This window comes from Panthera onca, chromosome A3 (assembly GCF_046562875.1).
Source record: "Panthera onca isolate mPanOnc1 chromosome A3, mPanOnc1 haplotype 2, whole genome shotgun sequence".
NCBI classification, from domain to species: Eukaryota; Metazoa; Chordata; class Mammalia; order Carnivora; family Felidae; genus Panthera; species Panthera onca.
In genome coordinates this window covers 58,487,024-58,509,812 of record NC_138341.1, presented here as the reverse complement: position 1 = coordinate 58,509,812, position 22,789 = coordinate 58,487,024, and the positions used below count along the sequence as shown (strand labels likewise).

The window sequence follows — 22,789 nt, the reverse complement described above, 5'->3', positions numbered from 1 at the left end:
GTGGCTTAGTTGGTTAAGCATCTGACTCTTGATTTCGGCTTAGGTCATGATCTCAAAATTTGCAGAGTCAAGGCCTGTGTTGGGCTCTGCACTGACAACATGGAGCCTGCTTAGGATTCTCTCTCTCCTTCTCTCTGCCCCTCCCCTGCTCATGCTTTCTCTCTCTCAAAATAAATAAACTTAAAAAAAGAAAAGAGTTTTTGTAAATACGTAATACATTTAGTCTAACTCACCTTAGGTACAGCTTACTGTACCTAGGTAAGAAACTACATCTCAATACTTACCATTTTTCCTCTCTGCTGAGCTGATCTGGTTTCCCGCAGGCTGAACACATTTCCACACACTGATATTTCTCTCCATATTCCAGGCTTGGAGTCTTCTGTGAACCCATTGCGTGGATGCATAACAAGAACGCCATTAGTGGTCAAACCATCCATCTGCCCATCTGATGTCTTCCATTTGGCAGCCTTCTCCTAGTAGCAATAAGAATAGTGAACTTTCTCCGGCTCTGGGCTGATGGCTCGGAGCCTGGAGCCTGTTTCCGATTCTGTGTCTCCCTCTCTCTCTGCCCCTCCCCCGTTCATGCTCTGTCTCTCTCTGTCCCAAAAATAAATAAAAAACGTTGAAAAAAAAATTTAAAAAAAAAAAAAAAAAAAACAAAAGGGGCGCCTGGGTGGCGCAGTCGGTTAAGCGTCCGACTTCAGCCAGGTCACGATCTCGCGGTCCGTGAGTTCGAGCCCCGCGTCCGGCTCTGGGCTGATGGCTCGGAGCCTGGAGCCTGTTTCCGATTCTGTGTCTCCCTCTCTCTCTGCCCCTCCCCCGTTCATGCTCTGTCTCTCTCTGTCCCAAAAATAAATAAAAAACGTTGAAAAAAAAAATTAAAAAAAAAAAAAAGAATAGTGAACTTCCATTTATTTGTAAATTGGAAACAGAAGTGGTTATAAAATAACACATCATTTAGGAAAACAGCTTTTTACCCCAAGGAAGATGTTTTTTGATGAGTCAAATCCTGCAGCATAAATCCGTGCTGTAAAGGGGGGATTCCGTTCACATATGATTCTACAGGCAAACCTTGATATAGTGCTTTGCACGGACTGGGTATCAGAATTACTTTGGCTTCCGGGAACTGTGTCAGTTACTACAAAATCAATTGGACTTTCAGTTGACCGACCAATCTAAGGGAAAAAGAAATATCTATAAACCTATTGAAAGGAATACAGTGGAAAATCCATTCAAGAAAGGTATAATAAGATGAAATCATTAAACTTCTAGAATTTCTAAAGCTTAATAAACTTATACTGAACTCTGAGAGCATCTACACCGTAAAAAACTAATCTGTCAAACTTGTTCTGATGTAATAATCATTTAGAGCACAGAAAGAATTAAGTGGGAACTTACCACCCAGAATATATGAAACCCTCAGGGAATGCAGAGCTTAGGATGGCTGAGATTTTAGATGGCTGCAAATTTTAATTTTAACCCCTTTGGATGGAAATATGCCTACCATGTATTACTCTACCTTCTTTACCAGAATGTAGTGAACATACAAGTAAATCTTTTATGATGACTCAAGGACATTAAACTATAAATACCATTTAAATTAAACTGAAATGCAGTGATGTCTTCAGGTACTATAAAGGTGTACAAGAATGCTGATCCTTATGTTAATGTTAAGAGCTTACACAGGTTTGCTTTGAGGTCTTACGTATACTTTACAGATATTCTTGTGTGTTTTCTGTCAGCTTGTCAGCTATCATTTCTTACTGTTGGGTATGCTCATCTTTAGCAGCATGCTCGCCTCTAACCAGTTAACTATTATTCTGATATTGGTTGAGAAATCAAAAAAACTAAGCCTCAAAGAACAGTATTTCAAAAGGTTCTTGGTGAGATCTTAAAAGAGTCTCCACAGAGCAAAGAAAAGGAATTTCAGCCCATGGCCTGTGTGGCCTTTATTTTATATGCCAGATGTCCTTTTTTATTTTCTTCCTGGTTCTTGGCCATATTTCTGAAAGATAAGGTTTCCAGCTAAGGAGAGTTCTGGTGGGTGGGTCAGCAAATTAAAACATCTTCAGAAGTACCAGCTAGTAAAGAAATTAATTTTCATTTTGAAAGATGAAAGTTGAAAAGGAAATCAGTGGAACAGATGACAGAACTGACAAGTGTCACAGGGCTTTAAAGTAAACATTTAAAAGTGATCAGTTCATTCACGGGTTTGTTACAAAGTAGTATCTAAAATTGAGGAAACTGGATACTGAGAAAAAACACTGACCCTCCACAAAGATGACACTTCAGTCATTCTTTGCATAGTTGAGCCTCAAGAATTCCTCATACCTACACACCTTTGGATAAAATACTTTTAGTGTTTTTGTCCTATCATCAATTGTAAGTCATTAGTTTGGATAGTTTTTGAAAGAAATTGGTTGGTTAACAAATGTAAGACTGGATGTCTCTTTTCCTGCTTTTTAAGATAATAATAGCCAAAGAAAATGGTCTCTGACTTTTGAAACTAAAAATATTTCCAAAAATAAAAGCTCTTTTATTTTTTTTATTAAAAAAAATTTTTTTTAATGTTTTATTTATTTTTGAGACAGAGAGAGATAGAGCATGAATGGGGGAGGGGCAGAGAGAGAGGGAGACACAGAATGCACAGTAGGCTCCAGGCTCTGAGCTGTCAGCACACAGCCCTACGCAGGGCTCGAACTCACGAACCACAAGATCATGACCTGAGCCAAAGTCGGATGCTCAACCAACTGAGCCACCCAGGCGCCCCAAGGCTCTTTTAGATCCAAAAGATGTAGGCCAGGAAATAGATTGAGGATTGATATTTAGAATCAAGAAATTCAGAAATGGCACTTATTTGGGAGGAGAGATTATTCCAGAAGAGTTGATATTTGATCTGGGACTTGGAGGATATTTAAGACAACAAAGCAATATTGGTAAAGACAGGTAAGAAGGAAGAAATCTCATGAATTTATAAAGAGAAGAAACCTCTGTGATCATGATCAGATTCCAAAATATAATTTTTGTGTGTTAAGATAAATTTTGTAATTCTTTCTCTTTTGAACTGCTACTATGAGCTTTAAAAACATATATCCCTATCATGTTATCTCCCACTCTCATTAAAAACCCCAATGGTCTCTTACAGGCTATCCAAACTTCTTAGTTTCTTATTTCTATAATAATTAGAAACTGACCTCACAATTTGCTTCCCACCAATCCAGTTTAATTTCTTATCATTGCTATTCACACGAAAAGTATATTCTAGCTACAAGCAGCTTACTTGTCAATCTACCACACTGTGTACTTTGCCATCTCTTTTGTCAGAATGCCTTTCTACTGGCTGGACTGGCAAAATCCTGCTCAACTTGACTAAAAAAAAAAAGGAGAGGGGCACCTGGGTGGCTCAGTTGGTTAAGTGTCCAACTTCAGCCTAGGTCATGATCTCACGGTTTGTGGGTTCAAGCCCCACATCGAGCTCTGTGCTGACAGTTCAGAGCCTGAAGCCTGCTTCGGATTCTGTGTCTCCCTCTCTCCCTCTGCCCCTCCCTTGCTCGTGCTGTCTCTCTGTCTCTCTCTTGAAAATAAACAATGAAAAAAAAAAGGCCCGGATAAAAAGGCACTACTATTGAAGTCTTTCCCTCACCCTTCTTCAATCCAATCAGAAGCTTCACATTTAGACTACCAGTGTAGGCTATGAATACAATCAACTTGTAATGTCTCCTTTATTTAACTTCACAGTGTCCACCAATGCAGAGTTGGAGTTTGTATAGCTAATGAATTGAACAATAAATTATCTTGTTCAGTTTGGAAGCAATCCTAGAATGTGTATACAACCAGTTTCTCAAAGACTGGCTAATTTATCAGGGTGGTTTCTGATGTATCTCCATTTTTTTGATATAGAAATGTTTGGATTTTCCATACACATAATGCTTGTAGAAGGAGCATCATGTCTATTATATTGGGAAAAACTCTCCATTCCTTTTTGAAAAGGAGAAAACCAAAAATGGCACAACTTATTTAAGGACCTTCATAAGATGGTAAAGACACTGTTCCATAATTCAGAATGCCCGGTTTAATCCCAATTTTGCCCCCACCTAACTTTGTAACATTGAATTCACAAGATTTCAGTAACTTTATTGACAAAAAATAAGGGATAAACAAATTTAAGGTATTATCTAAAACTAAAATTCTGGGGTCAAACATCTAGATAGCATCTTGATTCTTAAAAAAGTTAATTAGGCACATTCATTTTAACTGGCTATCAGTGAAAAAAAATGTGGAAATCATCCTAAAGCTTGTGTTAGGTTCTCATTAAGATCCCAACCTTCATCTTCATTAAGGGTGTTATTTATTTTAAATTTTTTTGGGAAAAGCAAGAAAGACATAAACATACAACCATATTCTAATATTAACTACAGAGACACTATTCTAGAAAATTCAGTATTCTATTAGAAGGGCAGTGAGTGACTTCAGAGAAATATTTTGTTACTGGTTATAATTAAAGACATCCCAGGCCTTTCCACATTCAATCTTGTAAATAAAGAAAAACTGCAAAGTCACTGGGACAGTAATTATAAGAGCAACATTATCAGGTACTAGTAATGTCCTATTTGTTTCCAAAAAACCCAGGGCTTTACAAAACCAAATAAAGGAGAAGACCATGATTTTAGTTTCCATCTTTCGGTTTGACCGTTCTATCATATATCAAGTTTACCAATGTACCAATCAGCACTGGATTGGTACAAAAATGAGAGAAAAAAACCTTTTACTGCATCAGTAGTAGCTTGGAGCAAATATGTGCTGGAAAACAAGCCTGACACATACATGATATGGACAGTTTACAGACTGCCCATACATTTTGTTGCCTCGAGAGGAAGGTGGGAAATAGTGGCAAAAAAGGTCATAAATATGTGCAGAATATTTCTTGGTTCCTTTTTTGGGATAATAGCTAACTGAACTATTATTATAACTACTATTATTAATAGCTAAGTGTTTACCAGCCACCTGGCAGAGCTTTGAGCACTTCACATGTACTAACACATTTAAGCCTCCTAAATGTCATTATGAGAGAAGCTCTATTATCTGCACTTCATAGTAGGAAACTGAGGCATAGAGTGGCTAAGTAATGTTTACTAGGAATTCTGACTTCAGAGCTCATTTCTTAACCATGCTATGCTGACTTCTATATATGAGATTTAGAAATCAAAATATATTTTAATGAAATATGTGGTTAAAATATACTAATCATTAATCTGAACACAGGAAAAGTCACTGGCAATAGGTTTTTAACTTTTTTGTTTTAAGGAAAAAAAAAAATTCAGATGTCATAATACCTGAAACATATCAGTGTTGCTGTCATGAGTATATTCAACCACTACTGTCTGGGCCCGAGATAAGGTATACGATATGCTGTGCTGGTCCTTGTTGCTTATTGCCTAAGAAAGAAAAGATTAATAGCAAAAATTAGCTGGTAGGGTAATCAAATCAAATTTAAAAAAGAAAAGTAATGTATTACATACTTGACATATTTTCTCCTAAAATTTAAGGGAGAAATTAATAACTCTTCCATAACCTCAGCTGTGACAGTAGCTTCTTGGGTCGAGTGGGGTGTAAAAATAATCTGAAGATGTTATAGAGTAAGAACATAATTTCATTGTATAAAAACACTATAAAACATGGATCTCCCTTACAAATATTTTAAATGATAAAATAATCAAAATCAAGTCCCATGTAGAAACTGGAAACAGTACTGAATACTGTTCTAATAAGGAGAAAATACAGTATTTTTCAAGATAATGAAGAAAATTATTTTTAAAGTAACTCAAAGAGTTATATTAAGTTACCACAAGCAGAGTTAACTGGTTTTAACCATTCTGTGGCTCTACAGATGACAAATATTTGCCATATGCTGGGCCAAATATGGAAAAATTCATAGAATGATTAAACATTACCAAAGGAAATGGACATAATGCTTACGACTGTATTTCTGACTTATCCCAAACTAAAAACATTGCTAAAAAGAACTTTTTGGTTTTGTTTTCAGGCGTTTTCTATGTATATGAGTTGAAGATAATATCAGAAAGGGGGAAAACCTACACAAAGGAAGTGGAAACAGACTGCATAAAAGGAAAACAGAAAAGAATGATTATACACAGCAAAGAAGCTAAATTTAAAAATGTTTCTTAACTAGAACTTTGGTATTATAAATCTTTACTTGGTTTCAATTTGTAGGTAATCTGTAATAGATAAAGCCCTAAAACAATAGCTTTAAAATTAATTAAGATTGTGAAATTTTCCAATATTTAAAGAGAATAAACAAAACACCTGGGTACCAACTACCCAGCTCTATCAAAGCATAATAATGCCACTTTTACTTCTGATTTCTTAAAAGAAATTAAATTCAACAGGTAATATCAATGCTGCTTACATGTTCTTCTTACTCTCCTCTCTTCACAGAGGTATCCAACCTCATTAAATGCACTGTAGATCCATTCCCATGCACGTTGTTAACATTTTAAAAATAAACATTATATAATCGTTTTACAGGCTTTAAAACCTAGAATTACTTTAATTCAGCACAAACCAATGATTTTTCAAATAACTGCCCAGAACCTTAGAAGTTAATTCTTAATGGCTAAAGAGATTTGAAAACACAGGGTTTTATGTACATTGAGACTGTAATCCCTGGCTTTTTTTTAGCTATTAAACCTACTCTTAGATTAAGAATAAGAACTATGTCAAGTTAAGTTCTCACTGGACTGAAAAGCAGGGTTTAATCATATCCTAGATGACTGCCAGAATAGGGTATTTTAAAAGTGGGATCAGAAATATTTTCCCTATGATAGTGGTTCTCAACCACAGGTAGTATTAGCTGTGTAAGGGGCACTTGGAAATATGTAGGTACATATTTTGGCTGTCACAATGATTTGAAGGCTTAAATGGCATTAGTGGTTGGGACAAGAATATTAAATGTCCTGCAATATACGGGACAATCCTGCATAGAAATGGCATACCCAAAATGCAATAGCACTCCTGCAGAGGCAATTCTGGAATAAAGTTCCTCAGGTTGGATCAATTAGCCGTTCACTTTCACTACCTGCTTATTAGCACATCCCTTCTCTGCAAAAAGAGACACTTAAAAGAAATTGTCCCTTTTCTACATTTACTGGGTCTCAAACAGTAATAGAGAAGGCCTCGTCAAGGCAAGAGGACTGTTCTAGACACTACACTGGACACAAACAAATCCAATTAACTTCAGGACTGGAGTTATGACCTAAAACAAGTCATCACATGTCAATTTCTCTCTCATTTATTTAGCTGACAAAGATATGCCTCAGATGGTATAATATTGATGCACATCCTGGGGCTGCTTAGCTAAAAACACAGGTATTTCCAGAAGCTCAGAGACACTTTGTAATTTTTATTCATTCAACACGATATCAAATACAGTTTATGTTACAAAGTTGGAAGTAGAGGAATTCATAGAAATGTAAAGATTTGAAATTCCCCCTAATTGTCTATCACTCCAGGAAAAGCCCAAGTGTTCTGAAATGAGGGCCCAGTTCTGGAGATTTGGATAAGGAAAGAAAAAGGAGCTAAGAGCATTAAATATGTGAGGAGACTGAGAAGTTAAACTGTAGATACAGCTGGGTATTTGCTTTTACAGCTTTGATTCATTTTAATAATTACTGAGGTCTACTTTGTTCAAGGCACTATATTAAAAGCTATGATGGTCAGAGGCACCTGGGTGTCTCAGGAGACTCTTGATTTCATCTATCCTCATAGGTCACCAGGGTCATGGGATCAAGCCCCGCATCAGGCTCCGCTCTGAACATGGAGCTTGCTTAAGATTCTCTCTCTCTCTCTCTCTCTCTCTCTCTCCCGCCCCTGACCTCTGCCCCTTTGTCCTGCTAGTGCTAAAAATAAAAAAGAAAAAAAAAAAAAAAAGGAAAAAAAAGCTATGAGGGTCATAAAATGAGCAAACAAAACATATGAGAATACACAGAATCTCTGATAAAGACCCTTACTTTAGAAAAATCACCTCATCCAAACTATGCTTCTAGAACCTGAATATGCTTATTATATACTACATTCCTTGTCCAGCCCAGGCAAGACCTCCTTTGGTAATAGTGGAAGCCCTGGCCCAAACCTACCTTTTTTTTTTTTTTTTTTTTTTTTTAAATAAGAAAAGGGAATGTTTCCTTCTAATTTCCACCCACTGATCCTGGTGTGTCACTTAAAAAAAAAAGTCTGATGCCCTTCCATACAGCGGCCCTTCAAATATTATGTCTCCAAAGAGTCTTCTCCCATCCAAACAAAAGGAAACTTCTGGTACAGAATGTGAAATGAATGCTAGAGAATATAAACAACATGTACATGTCTTTCAATTTCTCCAAGTTAACAGATTTATTTTAATCTGTGTTTGTTTGTTTTTTACCTTTGCAGCCTGAGGAGTACAAGCAATATGCACAGTGCTGGGCTTCACCCCATTTGCCTTAGGTCTTTTAAACAAAGCAAACCTACTTTTCCTTCTTCCTCTATCGCCGTTTGGGAGAGATCCATTATACCTGGTGGAGGGAAAAAGTCTAGGTGATCTCTTTTAAGAACCACACAATTTTAAATTAAATGCTTTACTTTTGCCTTACAATAAGAATCAATCCCCAATTAATCATTTATTAGCACATTGTAAGTATCTCAAATTCCATTTAGTCACTGCTGATCCCCAGACCAGCTGTCTACGAGTATGAAACAAAATGAGATTTTGCTTACATTCCAAGTTACAAAGAAGTATTTTTTGGATTATAAATAGTCTTAAGTTATATGTATTTTTCTTCCCTCTTTTATTCAAGATAATCAAGAGCTGATTAATGGCATATCTGATTCCTTAGGACTCATTCTGTGTCTTTTAAAGGTAAATGTTTGCATGTGCTAATACAACCTTTAAAAAAGTCCAGTATGAATTGTCTAAAACAGAATCTCCTTTAATTGTCATTTAAATAGCTTAACTTTTGAGAGTTTTTAGATTTGTTTGATAAGTCTCAGTGACTTGAATGCACACATACACATTCACATACACATTGGCAAAACCTGTCCAAAGGAGATGCCTGGTAAGTAGTGATTAAATACACTTTTGTTGTTCAGATCTCGTAATCATTTCTCCATGATAACATATATATGTCTTGAAAATAAGCAAGTAAGTGAGGACTGAATAGGAAAGAAGTTCACACCAAAACACTGGGTGTTTACTATGTATTAGGCACTATTGTGTTCTTTACCACATAACATCTCATTTCATCTATCCTCATAGAAACTCTTGAGATTGGCATCACTCAACCTTTACAGGTTAGGAATTAAGTTATTCCTCAGAGGAATAAGATTCCTTAGAGGCTTAGAGAAATTAAGCCATTTTCTGAAGGTCACACAAATGATAATGGAAAAACTAGGATTTGAATCCAGGTGTTTGTCATGCTTTTTTCATTCTTTATTGCTTCATTATGGAACGAACAGTGCCTTAATAATAATCTCCTCATTCACTGTCCCATGCCCTCTGACAAAATCTTTGGTTTGCTAGTCTCTCATATATAGTTGGTCAATCTGAGGGAAAATGAGGCAGGGACTAAGGACAGTTTTGAGGTTGAAGGAGAATATAATTGTAAAATGGCCTACATTAGTGGCTGAGAAGGAAGAGGAAGAAACTTACACTGCCACATACAGAAATTATACTAACTCTTTATACAAAACTAAACACACTGATTTCTATTGGAGAAAGCCCTTGCTAATCAGAGTTCAGAGCAGTGCCCCTTAGTTAATATACTACTCATTCCAGGGTGTGTGTTGCCACCAGACCCACTGTGGGTACCTGACCCTTCTGTCTGCCAAGTTGCATGACTTGTTTCTCTTCTGGGAATATACTCCCCTCCCTCATTGTGTTACCATCGCTCAAAGCTCTTTTCTAAGTAGTGACAACACCAAACTGACAACCATATCCAGCTTTATTTCTCCTAGGGGGCTGAAAAGTATTATTTGTATTTTAAGATACCAAGAGTGCCAATGCAGAGACAACCACTAACTGAGGGTTAAATGAGAAACTGCTGGGCTAAGAAAGGCAGTTTAAACCATATACTCAATTTTAAATTCTAGTCTTCAGGGATGCCTGGGTGGCTCAGTCAGTTGAGTATCCAACTCCTGGAAGTTGAATCGCTGCCTGGGATTTTCTCTCTCCCTCTCACTCTGCCCCTCTACTGCTTGTGTTTATGCACATTAAAAAAAAAAAAAAAAAAAAAAAATCAATTCTAGTCTTCAAAGGACTCAAATTTCCTGGCAGAAGAATTTAATTTGGAATATTTTTTGGTACTTAAAAGCTGTTTGTTATTAATACATTAAGATCTATGTGATTTGAAATTGTAACATTGTAGTTACTACATAAGTTTCTAATCTTTTAAGTTGTTTTTATTTTTAGGTCTCAAAGGGTCTTAGTTGATCTTGTCTGTCATTTTACCAAAGAGCAACCTAACGCCTAGAATGGTTAAGTAACTTGCCCAAGGTCATATATAACTAGCAATGTTGGAATAGGCACTGGAATGTAGCATTCCTGACTTCCAGTCAAGGTCATTAACTCCATATGATCTGTCTAGTTTCTTTTACTCTCTCATCTGAAACAATGGACACATTCTCACTTAAACAAGAACTTGTACCAACCTGATTCTAAAGCATGTTGTAATGTACAGAGAGCTGTTTTCTAGACAGAAGAGAAAGGGAAAGTAAATTTTGCAATTTCTAGTTTCTGAGATTTCTAGCTAGTAGACTAATATTGTGTCTCTGTTTTGATTAATGCAAGTTTAGACTAAATAAATTGAAATAATGGAATCATTTGTTCCTCAATCTTTAGATTGTGTTTATGTAAATGGATGAGAATACTTAGGAAGCAAATAAGTAGTGAGATCCTGGCCTTCAAAGTCATCGTATCATTATGTCTATACAACCCTATCATAAGCAGCACAGGGCCATAAGCACAAAGCAACAACTTCCTCAGAGGTATAAAGTAACAAATAAATGCTAACCTATGTGAAATGACCTCAAGGGGGGAAGGGATTTTGGTAAAGACAGCTGAGGCAAACTTTTCTAAAAGATGGGATAGGGAAGACAAATGTAATGACTATATGACTTTAGATAAATACACTATTTTATCTTAAGAGGATTTGTGCTTTCTGGGGGTGAGGGTGAGGCAAAATTTATGCATATTAGAGCACTTATAAGAGATGGCATAAAAATGAGAATTGAAAGAGTTTCTTGATTTAATATTATCAACATTATTTTGAGATAATATTACCTTGTAGCTCTAAATTGTTTTTGGAAATAGGTAGGAAATACATTCTAAAAAGGTTTGATTTAGATGCCAAAATTATTACCTATTATTCAGTTTTATGTGTCATCAGATGGGGAAAACTTACCCTAAGACAATGAGTTCACCATATTTTACTGGTGCTTTGGATGGATGATTTTCTTGATCAGGAGAAAACATGAGCTTGGCTGTCTTTCTCAAATCTTTGTTCACTGGTCAGGAGCCTTGGACACCTTTAGCATTATCTCCTAGAGGGAAAAGCTTTCATTAATAATATGAACAATGAATTTCAGTTAAAATAAAGATGTTGGGGCACCTGGGTGGCTCAGCTGGGTAAGCATCCAACTTTGGCTCAGATCATGATCTCACAGTTCATGGGTTCGAGTCCCTTATGGGACTCTATGCTGACAGCTCAGAGCTTGAAGCCTGCTTCAGATTCTGTCTGTCTGTCTCTCTCTCTGTCCCTCCTCTGCTCACACTCTGCCTCTCTTTCAAAAATAAGTAAACATTAAAAAAAATTAAAATAAAGATGTGATTTTCTAGCAGTCCTTGTGAGCACAATATTATGCAAAATATATCACATTATATAGAAGGTGTGTGACATTTTTCCAAAGAGTGGTTATATATTTGGTCCAACTGTTTAAATAGTTTAAAAATGTAAATTTGGAAATTTCCACTTCTAGGAAGATAGAGTAGGAGTATTTTTCCCTATTATTTGCACTAACTACAACTAAAAACTCTGGATATTATATATAAAATATAGGAAGACTTTGAAAAGTAGAGAAGGTGACCAGCTAGGGACCTTGGGGCACAAGGAACGACAAAGTGCTGAGTTCTCTGGGTTTTCTTTTTGCTTAATATATCCCAGATTTAGAGCTGAAGAGAATCCAGCAATCTGGAAATGTCAATTGGCAGAGACAAAAAAAAGCCACCTCCAAAGCTTGTTCACTCTAGTTAAAGGAAGGAGAAAGGGGCAGCCTTAGCAAGACAGGTTTTGACAATAGCTAGTCTACTGCAGCCAATCACCACAGAAATCACTGGCCCTACCACTGCCCACACAAGCAAGAGCCAAATGGGGAGCCTTGACTTCCACCTCAGAAGGCCATAATGAAGAGTCCCTTGCTCCTGACAACCAAGGTATTTGTAAGGGCAGCCAAGTAGGGAGTCAGGACTTCCACCCTCCTGGTTGGTAACATGTCTTCACCCCTACTCTAGCTATGTCAGTGGAGACCATATGGGGAGCCTGGACTTCCACCCTCAACTGACAGTAACAAGGATCTCCTTCCCTTGGGTGTCAATGAAGGCTGAGTATGGGACCTGGAGTTCTAGGTCTACCTGGCAGTAATAAGGAGGCAGTCCCTATTCCCCTGCCAAAGCAGTGTCAGAAAAAGACAGTGGAAGCAGATTTAAATAACATCCAGAGTCTCAGAACATAATGACAAAACGTCTAGGTTTCAATAGAAAACCATTCATCATAGTAAGAACTAGAAAGATTTTTAAGACAATGCAAAAAGAATAATCAATAAATATCAAAGCTGAGATGACAGAGATGTCAGAATTACCTGACAAAGATTTTAAACCAACTATGATAAAAATGTTTTAGTAAGCAATCACAAACATATATGGGACAAACAAACAAAAAATAGAAAGTCTTGACAAAAAAAAAAAAAAAGATTTAAAAGCTCACTTTTTAGGATGGGCTCACCAGCAGAATAGAAGGGACATAATAAAGAATCAGTGAACCAGAAGACAGAAATTACCTAATCTTAACAAGAGAGAAAATAGGCGAAGAATAAGAAAGAAGAAAGAAGAAAGGAGAAGAAGAAAAGAAAGAAAGAAAGAAAGAAAGAAAGAAAGAAAGAAAGAAAGAAAGAAAAAGAAAGAAAGAAATCTTGAAAGCAATCAGAAAGAAAGAGAAATTACATCTTACTTAGGGGGCGAGGGGGAGGGGGGAAGAGCAATTAGAATGAGAGTGGATTTCTTACCAGAAACTATGGAAGCCATAAGAAAGTAGCTTATTTTTTTCAGGTGCTAAAACAACTGTCAACTCAGAATCTTATACCCAGCAAAAATGGAGGAGAAATCAAGACAGTCTCAGGTGAGGGAAAATTTGTCACCAACAGATCTACTCTAATAGAATGGCTAGAGTAAATTCTCTAAGAGAAATGATAAAAGAGAAGAACCTTAGAACATCAGAAAAGAAGAAACAACATGGTAAGTAAAAGTACGGGTAAATACAATACGTTTTCCTTTCCCTGAATTTCTACATTATGTCTGAAAGTTATAGCAAAAATTAACACCATCTGATGTGGTTCTAAATGTATGTAAAGGAAATATTTAAGACAATTATATATGGCACACCTGGACATTTATCCTAGAGAAATGAAGACTTATGTTACAAAACCTGTACATGAATCTTTATAGCAACCTTATTCATAATAGCCAAAACCTGGGAACAATCCAGATATTCTTTACTGAGTGAATGATTAAACTGTCATACATCTATGCCGTGAAATAGTATCCAGCAATAAAAAGGAACAAACTACTGGTATATGAAATAACATGGATGAATCTCTAGAGAATGATACTGAGTAAAAAAAGCCAACCTTAATGGGTTACACAAATGATTTTATTCATGTAACATTCTTGACATGACAGAACTATAGAAATGGTTAACAGATAAATTCTTGCTAGGAGTTAAGGAGGGGGTGGGAGTAAAAGGGAAGTAGGTGTGGCTACAAAAGGACAATAGGAAGGACCCCTGTGGTGAATGGACATGTTCTGTATCTTTACCAGTGTAGTTTTGCAAGATATTACCATTGGGGAAAATTGTGTAAAGGGTATACAAAATCTCTGTATTATTTCTTCTGGCTGCATAGGAATCTACAATGACCTCAAATTAAAAAGCTTAATTTAAGGGGCATCTGGGTGAGTCAATCAGTTGATCATCTGACTCCTGATTTCAGCTCAGGGTCATGGGATTGAGATCCTACATCAGGCTCTGTGCTAAGCATGGAACCTCCTTAAGTTTCTCTCCCCTCACCTCCCACCCAGTGCTCTCACTCTTTAAAAAAAAAAAAAAGAAAAGAAAAGAAAAGAAAAGAAAAGAAAAGAAAGAGAAAAAAAGCCTTATTAAAAAATATAAATTTGACACACATAGGGAAAACAACACTAACACTTCTGATAAGCCACAAAAACTGCTACTATAAACAATCCTCATAATACTAGCCTGTCTACTTTATCAGCAGTTTAATGGGATCAGGTATTCCTACATCTATTCTCTTCATGGTCTTCTTGTTAGACCTGTTACAAAGGTTTTACAACAAAACTCTTACTAGCTAACCCATGAAAGTCTCCTGGTTTTTTACATCCAACAACAGTTTTCATAGGAAACTCATGAAAAAAAAAAAAAAATGCCTTTCTACAGTACAGTGAAATACAGCTTCTATAGCAGCACGCACTTTCAGAGAGAAGACAACACAGACTATTTGTAGCCCAATGAATGAGAACAAGCAAAAGGAAAAGGCTTAGCCATTTTCACCCTCTTTTATCTCTTGTAACTGAAATACACATCTAGACCAACAATTCAGATAAACACACTAATTTTTATTAGTAAATTTAAAAAACACTAAATTATTTTAAAGAAATAAAACATGCTTAAGAACTATTTATTACTTTTTAAAAATGTTTATTTATTTTTGAGAGACAAAGAGGGGAGGGGCAGAGAGAGAGGGAGACATAGAATCTGAAGCAGGCTCCAGGCTTTGAGCAGTTAGTGCAGAACCTGACCCAGGGCTTGAACCCATGAACCGTGAGATCATGGCCTGAGCCGAGGTGGACGTGCAACAAACTGACCCAACTGGACGTGCAACAAACTGACCCAACCAGGTACCCCCATGCTTAAGAACTATTTAAATAAAACATACATCTCCTCCATTCAGATACACTATAAACTCCCTGCATCTCCCCAGATGAATTTCTCCCCAGAGAAATGTTTTATTTCAGTAAAATAAACTATTCTGATCATATCCCTCATTTGGAAAAAGAAACAATATAAAGCTAACTAAAATCTTCAGTGTAAAAATTCAAGAGTTTTAAAACGAATTAATTCAAATTAACTAAAGAACAATTTTGGTTCCATCTAACAAGACCTTCTGATCTATGTTAAATCATACTTTAATATGAACAAGAATTCATACCTTCTTATTTCCCCCATAAAGAAGCATCCTATTATAACAAAAAGCTAAGCAAAGCTTAATTAGAAGCTTTAACTGTGCCTTTCTTATTAGACAATTAAGGTACTGCCATCAAACAGGAAAACACCGCTTTGACACATTTCTGACCAAGAACAACAAGAATTAAAAATGTAATAATAAGAATTAAATTTAAAGTTTAAATTAAATTTTAATAGCATAGCTTTGTCTTGATTTGGACTCCTTTTTAGAGTTACTTTGTATTTTTAGGAAGTGATAATTTTCCATTTATAGTAGTAAAATGTTCCTTTTAAAATAAACTTTAAAGAGGTAAGCAATTTAAATGGTATTAAATAGTATTAGTACTGTGATCTGAAATCTGGAAGTGATAGAAATGGATGCCCATATTTGGCTGACACTAGCACGTAGCGTGGTTAGCAAGTATTAGCCTATGTTCTAGTTCTAGCTCGCTTTGAACAAAGCAATGTTTCCTCATCTCTAAAAATGATGGGACTAAAGGAGAATGAAGAGCATTTTGGAGCTGTAAAAAAATATGAGACCATCTTCTAACATAAGAATTTACAAGTAATGTACATATAGGACTACATAGATTTGGCCCATTGCCTCTACAGCAAAAGGAACAATTTTTAGTTTTGACAAATAACTAGAGTAGGGCCAGCATACATTCACCATTTTATACTTCCTGGAGCCCTTGGCCTAATTAGCCAAGAAAAACAATAGATTTCCAATTATACTTATTCTCAGTCTGCTTAGATACATTAGAAGGCTTGATTTGGGGATATTTTATCAGTGATATCAAAGTTTCAATCACAGGAACACACTCAAACTTGGCTTCTATTTCTGTATCTAATAATCTGAAACCTATAATAAAACACTTTAGTAGTATTGTTCATACACTTAAATGACCCAAGATAAAACAGTTTTCTTAAATTTAAATGGTCAATGCTATATAAACTGGCATTCTTAAACTATGAATAACATATGCCATGATAGCTACTTCTCCAGGAACCTTCTATTACAATTCTAAAACATGTTGATAGGTGACTGTTGGAAAGAAGTTGTTAGAATCTTTATATTAGGTTCTGAAGAGTCATGATTTTCACAATAGTTCAGAATCTTTAACAAAACCCAGTTGCTAGACAGTGATATTGCACTCATTCTCTTTGTATATTCTCTGTATTTAAAATCTAAATAAGATATGGAATTCTTCAAAATTAATTCCTAAATTCAATCACTTGAGAACATGAAATGAGTAAATGTATAAATTCTAATGACTCAATTACTGGCTCCACCTGTTGATATTCAATTAAGTTAGGTGGTCTGACCACATATATTCAGTTCTATCCTAATGTGATGATCTAACAAAAATAATACTAAATAATGCCCTTAATTCTGAGACTGGAAAAAAATGACAGAAAAAAAATCTTGCTAAAATAGTAAAACTGTTTTCTATAATACCTATTATTTTAAACCTCCGCTTGATCCTTAAAAAGCGAGCATGTTCTCATCAGCAGGGGCCTTCCCAAGTTCAACAAATTTTTTTAAAGAAACCTATTCTAGAATAGTATTCTTTCTTCCTTCCCTCCTTTTCTTTTTTCCCCCTCCACTTCTTTCTTTTCTTCCTTCCTCCCTTTCTTCCTTCCCTCTTCTTTCATCTCTTCTTTTCTTCCTCCCTTCCTTCCTTTCTTCCTTCCCTCTTTTTTCAACTCCTCTTCTTTCTTTTCTTCCTTCCTCCCTCCCTTTTTCTTTCTTTCTTTCTTTCTTTCTTTCTTTCTTTCTTTCTTTCTTTCTTTCTTTCTTTCAGAGAGAAAGCACAAGCAGGGGAGGGCCAGAAAGAGGGAGGGAGGGAGGGAGGGAGAGAACCCCAAGCAGGCCCTGCGCTGGCAGCACAGAGCCTGACATGGGGCTTGAACTCATGAACCATGAGATCATGACCTAGGGCGAAACCAAGAGTCAGATGCTTAACCAACCGAGCCACCCAGGGGCCCCAGTGTTATTTTCTGTATAGGCTGAGAAAACATTAAAAAAAATGAGCAATAAAATATACATTTCTTAGAAATAGTCTCATTACTTTGACTAATAAAACATTCTAATCATTTGTTGTTTAAAAGCCAGTGAAGTTGGGGCGCCTGGGTGGCTCAGTCGGTTAAGCGGCCGACTTCGGCTCAGGTCATGATCTCACGGTCCGTGGGTTCGAGCCCTGCGTCGGGCTCTGTGCTGACAGCTCAGAGCCTGGAGCCTGTTTCAGATTCTGTGTCTCCCTCTCTCTCTGACCCTCCCCCGTTCATGCTCTGTCTCTGTCTCAAAAATAAATAAATGTTAAAAAAAAAAAATTAAAAAAAAAATAAATAAAAGCCAGTGAAATACAATTGTTTTAACATCAACTCTTCCCAAAGGAATCACTTTCTATAACATATAATTGTCAGTTTCACTTAAAGAAGGAAAACTGGGAAATCAATCTTTTTTGTTCAGGTTGCCCTCTCAACATTACACATTTTTTCTTTTATTATCTACATTGCACACAGACTTTTGCTTACTACCTACTAAACACAAATACAAAATTCCTGCCCTGAAAAAATACAAAGCAAAACAAACACTAAGCAAAAAACAAAACCAATCTTAGGTAGATGTTTACATAATCTTCTGAACACTTCTATTTTGAAGGGGAAATGAGTAGGCATAAAGACTGCTGAGGAAAAAAAAAAAGAAAAAGGAAAATGTTTTAAAACATGAAATGCTTCTTTATGGTGAAAAACATAATGTGGATTGCGTATATTGTCTCTAATGAAACAGATTCCCAGCTACACTAGAGTTCCCCTTTGGTTGATTTCAAAAGGATGACTCAAACAGAACTGTTTTGGTATATTTGTGATGGAGCCATTTTATGAAACCAATTAAGCTGATGATTGAAGGGAGGTGAATTTATAGCAGTTTCTTGATGAGTGAAAATCTAATCATCTTCTTCCTTCTTTTACAATCGGCAGGATTAATAAACAGCATTCATCCATAAAAGGAAAGAAAAAAGAAACAATGGAGTATGAGGTTACTACTGCCTGTCAGTGACTTTTTACTTTTAACACAGCAATGGAGGAAGTAAAGTCCATGTTCTGCTTCCCAAGATACAGGGCACCCCACGTGCAAACACCCAAGTCTTCCCTGTTAGGATAGCCAAATGGCATGCTGATATTCTACCACCTACAGGGATAACATTATTTTCATCCTGATGGGAAAGCAGTTAACATCTTTCCCACACAGACAGTATTTGCTCCTCTAAACTAGGGTTTCCCAACCTTGGCACTACTGATATTTTGACATTGTGGGTGGCTGGCCTGTTCACCACAGGAGGTTCTGTAATACCTGGCCTTTACACCCTCTACATGCCAGTAGCATTCCTAGTTGCAATGATCAAAAATGTCCCACCTTCCCACCCTCCCCCCATCTCTTACTCTCCTTCCCACCCCTCACCCTATGAGAACCACTGTTCGAATCTCAAATTGAGGAGGACAATTTGTTTTAGGAGGGGGATTTCCCCTATTTTGGCATAGTGCTTGGCACAAAGTAAGATATTTAATACATATTTGCTTTCTTACATCATCATATTGATGTCTTAAAGGATTATTACCAAGCCTTGTGTTAGTGAAGGCAATGGCTTAGAAGGTAGCTGCAGTTTCAGTATTTTGTTAGTCGATAAGAGTGGCTGGAAGTGAAAACTAAAGAACTATCATCTTACCCTGATGATTAATTATTAATATTTCTGTGTATTTAAAATATCTTAATATTGTAGCAACCTCTCTCAAGTAGTTGAAGGAAAGGGACTGAAGTTGGGGTGGCCACAGAAGTAGTTTTAGAGGCCACTGCTGGGTAGTCTGACATTTAGAGAAAGGCTAATCTGTGAAGGCCAGATAAGCAATTATCTTTCTGACCTAGGGCACCCATATCTAGAGAAATTAAAAGCAAGCTTTGGAAAGCATGGGGAAATCTTTTTAAATCAAAAGGGGTGTCAATGTGAATCAACCTTGGATTAAAGTCTATCTTGCACTGGCACAGAATGTTAATTAGCAAAGTGCTTTCACATAAGATTATTTTACTTGACCCTCACAATAGCCCTGTGAATTAGGTAGCAAAGTCTTATTAACTCCATTTGCCAGATAAGGGAACTGAGTGTGTCAGTCAGAAAGGCCAATGACTGGGTTCAAGGTCAAACAGGTAATATCTGGCAAAGCTAGAACTGAAACCCATATGTTAATACAACACACATTAACTCATTTAATTTCTATCACAACTATGTCAAGTATAATCATTTGTCCCCATTTTATAAATGGAGAGACTGTGGCTCCTATAAGTTATCTGGGTTTTCTGACACCACCAATCAAATCCCACCCAAGATTGGGAGGTGGGGGCTAATTCCTACATAAGAATAAAAGGCGCTATTATGGGACCATTTAGGAGAGAGACGAGAAAGTATAGCTGGGTAAGATAAACTAAACAAATTACACTCCAGTATAGACTAGTAACAACTATGCAACTATGACTAGTGTTTTTTGAGTCTGTTGAATAACTTTGTCACTTCCTTACTGCACACTTAATTTGTCAATCCTGTTTCCTGGTAGCAATGAACAATAAAAACTTCAGTAAATGAAATGGACTTTGTATGGTTGTTTAAAAAAGGAAAAGGGAGAAAGTAACCTCAGGTGAAAAGCAGGGTATTACACCAGAGCAAATCCCTGGTACCACCAGGAAGAAAAACATGTATTAAAAGTGTCAAGATAGCTTATAGGCAAGCACCTTCATGTACTCCCTAAAAAGGGACAAGCAAGAAAAAACTGCAAGGCAGTATTCCTGACTGGCTGACCTCGATGATCACTTAATCTCGTATACGTAGAAACGTATTTTAAAAAGACACAACTGGGGCGCCTGGGTGGCGCAGTCGGTTAAGCGTCCGACTTCAGCCAGGTCACGATCTCGCGGTCCGTGAGTTCGAGCCCCGCGTCAGGCTCTGGGCTGATGGCTCGGAGCCTGGAGCCTGTTTCCGATTCTGTGTCTCCCTCTCTCTCTCTGACCCTCCCCCGTTCATGCTCTGTCTCTCTCTGTCCCAAAAATAAATAAAAAACGTTGAAAAAAAAAAAAAAAAAAAAAAAAAGACACAACTAAGGTCTCAAACATTTGTACTGTTCCTGCCCATACTTGGCCTGTATGCGACCCTTTCAGATTACCAAAGTTCCAAAAATGATAATATGCTTCTCAGAAAGCAAGACTAGAAATTCCCCTAGGTTTAACCACTAAAGTCCTGAACAAAAGTCTGCAGAAAGCAGCAAATTCAGTGGGATTTGATAGCTATTTGGAACAAAAACATCAGATAAAAGTATACTCATGGAAAATTCTATCATTTTCTAAAGTCAGCACCCAACACTGGCAGTCAACTCATGCTTATGCTACCTTTTTTTTTTTTTTTTTTCATAGTGGCTAACACTTACTGGGTTCTGTCCCTGTGCCAAGCACTGTCCTAAGCACTTTACATGTATTAACTGATTTAATCCTCAGAACAAACTTATGAGGTAGGAACTATTACAACCCTTATTTTATAGATAAGAAAACTAAGGTTGTTACAACTCAAACTCTAGCTAGTTCTCTGGAACTGCTGAAATAATTGAGTTTAAAACTATACGTGGGTGGTGGGTACACGGGAGAGAACTACAATGGGAAACCAAACAACACACAAGAAAACCCCCCAACTCTTCCTACTATAAAATATTAAACAGAGCTTACATAAATTCTACTGTCCTAACATGGAAATAAACTACAATACTGACTAGCCATTTTAATTTTCTCAGTAATTCAATCAATTGTTTAAAGTTGTATTTAAAAGTCCCTTGGGTAAAATTTAAACATGGCAAAAAAATGAATAAAATGGATTTTTCCCAACCACTAAAAAATGCAACAATGAGTCCATGGTCATCTTTTTTTTTTTTTTTAAGATTTATTCATTTTTCAGAGACAGAGCCTGAGTGGGGGAGGGGCAGAGAGAGAGGGAGACACAGAATCTGAAACAGGCTCCAGGCTCTGAGCTGTCAGCACAGAGCCTGACGCGGGGCCCAAACTCACGGATGGTGAGATCATGACCTGAGCTGAAGTTGGACACTTAACCGACTGAGCCACCCAGGTGCCCCTCCACGGTCATCTTTTTAATCTTTAGGAGTAAACCATATTAATCTTCTGTAGGTTGTGGGCTCTTCCAAAAAGAGTATTAAGTAATAATTATTTTGGACAGTTAAATTACTCCTAGATATTTCTGGGTTCCTCTAGTCTATTTTTCTTGAAACGCTGACCAAGTTGTATGCATTTTAAAAAAAGCAACAACAATGGTCTCAAAATATCTCCCCTAAGACATTTATTACTTATACAGGAGAAAACAGAAACTTCATAGTGGGGAAAACCTGACAGACTCCATTTTAACCAAGTGATCAAGGATAACATTATCCATAATAAGACATTTTAAGATCATGTATCCCTTGATTATGATGCACCAAGGACCCATCACTTCTTTCCATGGTATGTTGCCAAAAAAAATGTATAACTTCAATCTAATTACCAGAAAACATCAGACCAACCCAAATTGACAGACAATATTTCCACAAAATAACTATCAGTACTCACTCAAAGTGCCAAAGTCATAAAAGACAAAGACTGAGAAACTCCCAGACTGGAAAAGGTTAAGGAGATGCAATAACTATCTCGGACATGGGATCATGAACTGGATCCGGGAATAGAAAAAGGACATTAGTGGAAAACTGGTTAAATTTGAATATGGGCTATAGTTTAGTTAATAGTATTGTATCAGTGTAAATTTCCTGGTTTTGATAAATACAATCTGGTTACATACACTGTTTACATTGGAGGAAGCTGAGTAAAGGGTGTATGTAAACTTGCTGAATTATTTTTCCAATTTTTCAGTAAGGCTAAAGTTACTTCAAAATAAAAAGTAAAAAAGACACAAAAATAGAACGCACAAAGTAGCCCTTTAATTTAGTAAAAGGCATTAAAAGACGAATTCAAGATTCAAACTTTGCCTCCTTTCAGCCTTCTCCTAACCTAAAGGTGCAATGTATCTAAGCTGTGTGCTGGTCCTGTCAAGTCATAGCGCCTCCCAGGTCTCAAGTTCTTTCTCTGATATGAAACTGCCCATCCACAGCCCCCTTGCTCAAGAAAGTTGTTACTATACAAGTGTGGCCACTCG

At 36.7% G+C, this 22,789-nt stretch overlaps 1 protein-coding gene across 1 annotated transcript in view; it reads right to left on the bottom strand.

Moving 5' to 3' along the window:
* The window catches only part of PELI1 (pellino E3 ubiquitin protein ligase 1), a 57,968-nt gene that overhangs the window by 2,928 nt on the left and 32,251 nt on the right, over nt 1-22,789 (bottom strand). Inside the window, exons 2-6 of the mRNA XM_060604647.3 lie at nt 11,451-11,589; nt 8,438-8,567; nt 5,334-5,435; nt 978-1,175; nt 285-473 (exon numbers count right to left, since the gene is read on the bottom strand). Coding sequence (XP_060460630.1) covers nt 285-473; nt 978-1,175; nt 5,334-5,435; nt 8,438-8,567; nt 11,451-11,521 — 690 coding nt within the window. The 5' untranslated portion in view covers nt 11,522-11,589. The remainder of the gene's footprint in view (nt 1-284; nt 474-977; nt 1,176-5,333; nt 5,436-8,437; nt 8,568-11,450; nt 11,590-22,789) is intronic.